The following is a 7,351-nucleotide window of genomic DNA, read 5'->3' on the forward strand; positions in this document are numbered from 1 at the left end:
TCCCACTGAGACTCTCACTGTTATTATTGGACAATCAGCGAGTCAGCCTGAGCCTGTGGCCGCTCTCACCATCTGGAACCGTCACAATGCCCGGGTGATTGACGGCAGCACCGGACCAATAGGAAGAGGAGGGGCGGGACTGGAGGACGATTGGGAGCGCCTGATTCTCCAACTAATCGGAGTTAATGAGGGGCGGAGCCCGCTGTGATTGAAGCATGCGCAGTGTGGGTAATGGTGAAGGAGAAGGTTTATGCCGTCAGATGTGAAATTGGTAAGGGGCGTTTGACAATATGGAGGGAGCGAGAGGTCGCGGGAGTGCGCGGAAACGTTGTGTAAAGCTGTTGTAAGCCGCAAACCTCGGAAAAGTTACGGAAAACAGTTTGGATCGAGCGAGGCTGCAGCTCCTCATTTTAGGCTCGGGTTAACGGCCGCCATCTTTATTGGATGTGCATCAGGGCGCATGCGCGTTTGTTATCTTTGTCGGGGCGATGTTTCAATGAGTGGGAGGAGCTTGTTCCCATTGTTCAGAATGGAGACAACTTGTCCATCAAACTGGATTAGTCTTTGAGTCCCAATGTCTTATTGATGATGCAAAGCGGTGGCAGAGATGGAAAGAAAAGGAAGCCAATCCTGCTCTCCAGATTTCACTGTCTGCGTGGGTTTCCTCCGGGTATTCGGGTATTTATAGAGTAAAATCTGAGATGAGGAGGGATTTCTTCACTCGTGGATGTGGTGAAGCTTTGGAATTCGCTACCCCAGAGGAATGTGGAGCCTCAGTGGTCAGGTATGTTCAAGACAAATGTTGATAGGTTTCTAGATATTGAGGGATATGGGGATCGTGTGGGAAAATGGTGCTCAGGTAGATCGGCCAAGGATCTCATTGAATGGTTGAGCAGACTCGGTGGGCCGAATGGCCTACTCTTGATCCTGTTATAATCTCTGTGTCCTGGTCAGGAAGCAGTGAGCTGAGCTTGGATCTGTCAATCAACATGAATCAGCACCTTCAGGAGAATTGAGAGGGTGAATATTAGATACAGCAGAGTGAGAATGGAGGGAGATTGTGTAGGATGGAGATTTACAGCTTTTGGAGAACGAGAGGGGAAATAATGTTCCAGAGGAACTAGAATTGTCAGTTCTGAGTTTCTATCTTGTACTAACAATAATTACTTTTGTAAATTGTTTTTAAAGGATATTGGAAGAGGCGAATTATAGACAGAAATCTTAACGTTTCAATATGCTAAACTCACTCGATTCCTTCTGATCTGAATATCATCGTGAGAAGGAGAAATGTTTGTGTCGATCTGTCGCTTCAAAAGATTTTAAACATTTATGTGACTGGAAAAGCACCGAGACCCACACAACACACACCCCAGTGAGAGTGTTCCAATGAACTGACTGTGGAAAGAGCTTTAACCAGTCACACAGCCTGGAAAAACATCACACCATTCACAGTGAGGTGAGACAGTGCACATGTTCTGTTTGTAGACGAGGCTTCCACTGATTGTCCAGCCTGGAGAGACACAAGGAGACCCAAAACATGGAGAAACCGTGGAAATGTGGGGACTGTGGGAAGGGATACAGAGCCCCATCTCAGCTGGAGATTCATCGCCGCATTCACACCGGAGAGAGGCCGTTCAGCTGCTCTCAGTGTGGGAAGGGATTCAGTCATTTATATGCCCTGCGGGCACACCAGCGAATTCATACTGGGGAGAGGCCATTCATCTGCTCTCAGTGTGGGAAGGGATTCACTCAGTTATCTCACCTGCAGGCACACCAGCGAGTTCACACTGGGGAGAAGCCATTCACCACCTCTGAATGTGGGAAGGGATTCATTGATTCATCCAGCCTGCAGAAACACCAGCGGGTTCACACTAGGGAGAGGCCATTCACCTGCTCTCCGTGTGGGAAGCGATTCATTAATTCATCTACCCTGCTGAGACATCAGCGAATTCACACTGGGGAGAGGCCATTCACCTGCTCTCAGTGTGGAAAGGGATTCACACAGTTATCCAGTCTGCAGACACACCAGCGGGTTCACACTGGGGAGAGGCCATTCACCTGCTCTCAGTGTGGGAAGGGATTCATTAATTCATCCACCCTGCAGACACACCAGCGAGTTCACACTGGAGAGAGGCCATTCACCTGCCCTGTGTGCGGGAAGGGATTCATTAATTCATCCAACCTGCAGGCACACCAGCGAGTTCAGACTGGAGAGAGGCCATTCACCTGCTCTCAGTGTGGGAAGGGATTCACTCGGTTATCTAACCTGCAGGCACACCAGCGAGTTCACACTGGAGAGAGGCCATTCATCTGCTCGCAGTGTGGGAAGGGATTCTCTCAGTTATCTCACTTGCAGGCACACCAGCGAGTTCACACTGGAGAGAGACCATTCACCTGTTCTCAGTGTGGGAAGGGATTCATTGATTCATCCAGCCTGCTGAGACATCAGCGAATCCACACTGGGGAGAAACCATTCACCTGCTCCCTCTGTGAGAAGAGATTCACATGTTTATACAACCTGCAGACACACCAGCGAATTCACACTGGGGAGAAGCCATTCACCTGCTCTTAGTGTGGGAAGGGATTACATAGAAACATAGAAAATGGGAGCAGGAAGAGGCCATTTGGCCCTTTGCGCCTGCCCCACCATTCATTCAGATCATGGCTTATCATCAATTCAGTAGCTTAATTCTGCTTCCCCTCCATATCCTTTGATCCCCTTCGCCCTAATTGCTATATCTAACTGCTTCTTGAAAACATACAATGTATTGGCCTCAACTATTTCCTGTGGTAACAAATTCCACAGGCTCTCTCCTCTCTGGTTGAAGAAATTACTCCTCATCTCTGTCCTAAATTGTTTACCCCGTATCCTCAGACTGCGCCCTCTGGTTCTGTACACTTCCACCCTCGGGAAAATCTTTCCTGCATCTACCCTGTCAAGTCCTGTTAGAATATTATAGGTTTCTATGAGATCCCCCATTCTAATGAACTCCAGCGAATACAATCCTAACTGATTCACTCTCTCATACGTCAGTAGCACCATCCCAGGAATCAGTGTGGTCACCCTTCGCTGCACTCCCTCTAGAGCAAGAACATCCTTCCATCAGATAAGGAGACCAAAACGGCACTCAATATTCCAGGTATTGGCCTCGCCAAGGCCCTGTATAATTATAGCAAGATAACCATGCTCCTGTACTCGAATCCGCTCGCAGTGAAGGCTAGCAAACCATTTGCCTTCTTTACCACCTGCTGAATTGCATGCTTACCTTCACTGACTGGTGTACAAGGACACCCAGGTCTTGTAGCACATTCCCCTCTCCTAATTTATGGCCATTCAGCTAATAGTCTGCCTTCTTGTTTTTGCTACCAAAGTGGACAACCTCGCATTTCTCCAAATTATACTGTATCTGCCATTCATTTGCCCACTCACTCAACTTGTCCAAATCACACTGAAGGATCTCTGCATCCTCCTCACAGCAAACCCTCCCACGCATCTTGGTGTAATTTGCAAATTTGGAGATATTGCATTTTGTTCCCTCATCTAAATCATTAATATATAGGGTGGCACAGTGCTGCCTCACGGCACCGAGGACCAGGGTTCAATCCTGCCACCAGGTCACTGTCCGTGTAGAGACAGGTTCTCCCCGTGTCTGCGTGTGTCTCACCCCCATAACCCAAAGATGTGCAGGGTAGGTGAATTGGGCATGCTAAATTGCTCCTTAATTTGAAAAAAAGAATTGGGTACTTTCAATTTTTAAAAAAAATTATTAATACATCTTGTGAATATCTGGGGTCCTAGCACCGACGCCTGAGGTACCCCGTCCTGCCTGCCAATTTGAAAAAGACCCATTAATTCCAACACTTTCTTTCCTGTCTGCCAACCAGTTTTCTATCCATCTCACTACACTACCCCTAATCCCATGTTCTTTAATTTTACGCACTAATCTCTTATGTGGGACTTTGTCAAACGCCTTCTGAAAGTCCAAATATACCACATCCACTGGCTCCCCCTCGTCAACTCTACCAGTTACACCGTTGAAGAACTCCAGCAGATTTGTCAAGCATGATTTCCCCTTCATAAATCCATGCTGACTCTGTCCGATCCTGCCACTGGTTTCTAAGTGCTTTGCTATAAAATCTTTGATAACGGATTCTCGAATTTCCCCACTGCCGAGGTCAGGCTTACTGATCGAGAATTCCTCAATTTTTCTCCACATTTCCCTTTTTAAACAGTGGAATTACATAAGCCACCCTCCAATCTGCAGGAACTGTTTCAGAGTCTATAGAATCTTGGAAGATGACCACCAATGCCTCCACTATTTCTAGAGCCACTTCCTTAACTACTTTGGGATGCAGATTATCAAGCCCTGGGGATTTACCAGCCTTCAATCCCATCAATTTCCCCAACATCATTTCTCTACTTATATTAATCTCCTTCAGCTCCTCCCTCTCACTAAATCCTGTGTTCCCCAACATTTCTGGCATAAGATTTGTGAAGACAGAACCAAATTATGTATTTGCCCAGCTGTAAGGAACCTACATTTGTCTTCACCAATCTTTTTCTCTTCATATACTTATAGAAACTTTTACAATCAGCCTAATTTCCTGTTTTATGCTATTCCTAACATCACCACTGCAGTTTGGGGGCCTCTTTACTAATTTATTTTCCCCTTGGTGTTTCTGAGCTCTATCCATACAGATTCTACATTGTTGGAGCTAATACCCTTCCTCACTATTGCATTAATTTCCTCTTTAAGCAGCACTGTCACTCCACTGCCTTTTCCTTTTTGTCTGTCCTTCCTAAATATATTAAATTCCCTTCCCGGGTCATCTTGCAGCCATGTCTCCATAATCCCGATTATCTCACACCCGTTCACATCTTTTTGCGCGATTCACTCGGTTATGCCGTCTGCAGTCACACCAGGGAGTTCATACTGGGGAGAGGCCGTTCACCTGCTCTCAATGTGCAAATCTCGGATTTTGTAATTCATCGCACTTCCTGAGACACCAAGTTCACAACTGATTACAGGGATTGGATTCTGCTGTTATTGTTTCTGGTCTCAATTACATCCAGGACTGCATTTTGTTCATTCTGTTGGAGGTGATAAGATGTTTCATTCTCTTTTCTGTTTGGAAACTGCAAAAATCACGCCACTTTGTCATGAAGATGGTCTAAGGTGGTTACACGGTTGTTTTGTTTAATTTATCTTGGTGCTTCTCGCAGGAGAAAACTATCAGGTTATGAGGGGCAAGTTGGCTGAGATGCACTGGGAAACTACATTAAATAGTATAGTGGGAGACAGGCAATCACTAATATTTAAGGAATTATTACAGATTTACACTGGCATCGGTTAGCTCAGTTGGCTGGTTTGTGCTGAGTGACACCAACAGCACAGGTTAAATTCCCATACCAGCTGAGGTTAGCCATGGTCTGTGTCAGTATTGATGCTCCACATGATCCTCCACCCACCCCTCTACATCTCCCCCATCAGCATCTCCTTCTATTCTTTCTCCCTCATGTAAGTATCTAGCTTTACGTACATATGTATTCATGCTGTTCACCTCAACCACTCGCTGTGGAGTGAGTTCCACATTCTCACCACTCGCTGGGTAAAGAGGTTTCTATTGAAATTCCTATTGGATGATTGAATCCCTTCAGAATCTGAAAGACTTCCAACAGGTCACCCATCAGTCTTCTCTTTTCCAGAAAAAGCAGCCCCAGCCTTTCCTGAGTGTTAAATGCTCTCAGTTCTGTACATTATGAATCTTTGTTGCACCTTATCCAGTGCCTCCATTTCCTTTTTCTAAATGGAGATCACCAATGTTGACAGAGCTCCCAGTGTAGTCGAACCATCGTTTGAAACAAGTTGAACATTTCCTCCTTGTTTTTCAATTCTGTCCCTCTGGAATGGAACCCAATATATGGGCCTCACACTTTAGGAAAGATGTGAAGTTCTTCGAGGGTGTAGAGGACATTTACGAGAATGACACCAGAGATGAGGGACTCCAGTTAGTTGGAGTGACTGGAGCAGCTGAATTTCTCTCCTGAGATCACAGCATCTGGAGGGTGGGGAATGGGGCCATTCAGCCCTTTGAGACCGTGTTGGCTCCCTGTGGAGGAAGCCAGTCTGTCCATTGCCCCGTTCTATCCCCGAATCCCTGTGGGTTTATTTCTCTCAGTACCTGTCCAATTTCCGATTGAAATCCTTCCGTCATCTCTACATCTCCTACCTCATAGGCAGCAGGTTCCAGGTCGTTACCACTCCCTTAACATGTACACAAGGCTCCCAGAGCACAGAGGAGCCTATTTGGCCCATTTTTCACATACCAGCTCTTTGTACAGTGACCCATTTAATCCCAGAGTTCGACTATTTTGTTTTCTTTTTCAGAATGCATCAATTTCCCTTTTGGAAGTTAGACCAATGAGACTCGACCACCATTTATAGACAGTGTATTCCAAATCACAACAACTCGCTGTGTTTTACAACAAATAATTGTGCATATGGTGTGTCTGGAGTTTCACAGAATATTCAAAATGGTGTCGACGTGATTATTACACAAAATTAAGACTCAATTTTTATCAATGATTTTGGTGAGGACACCAAGTGTAATATTTCCTAGTTTGTGGACAATTAGAACAAATGTACATTTCTATAAAACCTCTCACATCCCCTGGACCTCCTAAAGTGTTTTAAAGCCAATGGAGTTCCTTTGAAATGTATTCACTGTTGTAATGTAGGAAGCTGTAAGTACCATGTGTAATCACATTTAGTTTTTAAATTGTTATTTTCATAGTGTATTCACTGTCATTAGTAACAAGGTCAAGGAAACCCTTTTACATCTCTAACATGTGGTTTCCTGTAGGCATGTAACTTTTTCTATATTAACTATGTATAGATTTCATAGCAATAAACACTAATTAAATTAACGATTATTCTGTACTGAATATTGATTATCATTGATGAATTGGTGTATTAGGTAATTATATTGCAAAGACTAGATCTTTGTTTTTAAAAAAAACACCATCAACCAGAATGTTTCCAGAAACAGCAGAACTACCAGAATTTGTTTGAAAAAATTAATTACTTTATAATTGAGAATTTACAAGACATCATATTCTGCCAAGACTATGTGGGCTCAGCAGTGCTGTAATGGTATTGTTACTGGGCTAGTAATCCTGAGACCCAGTTTAATGCTCTGGGATCGAATCTGGCTATGACAGATATTGAAATTTAATAAAAGTCTCAAATTAAAAGTCTAATGATGACATTGTTGATTGTTGTAAAAACCCGTCTGATTCACTCATGCCCTTTAGGAAATCTGCTCTCCTTACGTGGTCTGGCCTGCACGT

At 44.6% G+C, this 7,351-nt stretch overlaps 1 protein-coding gene across 2 annotated transcripts; it reads left to right on the top strand.

Annotated features, from left to right (window-relative positions):
- The first annotated feature begins 193 nt into the window (after positions 1-193).
- Positions 194-6,946, top strand: LOC140421596 (uncharacterized). 2 transcript variants are annotated; one of them, XM_072506384.1, is made up of 2 exons: positions 194-271; positions 1,189-6,946. In XM_072506384.1, exon 2 carries the CDS (start codon positions 1,538-1,540, stop codon positions 2,570-2,572), a length of 1,035 nt encoding a protein of 344 aa, XP_072362485.1. In that variant the 5' UTR covers positions 194-271; positions 1,189-1,537; the 3' UTR covers positions 2,573-6,946. The 2 variants fall into 2 exon arrangements, with proteins under 2 accessions (XP_072362485.1, XP_072362486.1); XM_072506385.1 differs by lacking the exon at positions 194-271 and adding an exon at positions 297-784.
- The last annotated feature ends 405 nt before the right edge of the window (positions 6,947-7,351 follow it).

The sequence above is a fragment of the Scyliorhinus torazame genome, chromosome 5 (genome assembly GCF_047496885.1).
Source record: "Scyliorhinus torazame isolate Kashiwa2021f chromosome 5, sScyTor2.1, whole genome shotgun sequence".
Lineage (NCBI taxonomy): Eukaryota > Metazoa > Chordata > Chondrichthyes > Carcharhiniformes > Scyliorhinidae > Scyliorhinus > Scyliorhinus torazame.

Coding starts and splice junctions, on each gene's coding strand:
- LOC140421596 (XM_072506384.1), top strand. CDS start 1,538: ATGGAGAAACCGTGGAAATGTGGGGACTGTGGGAAGGGATACAGAGCC.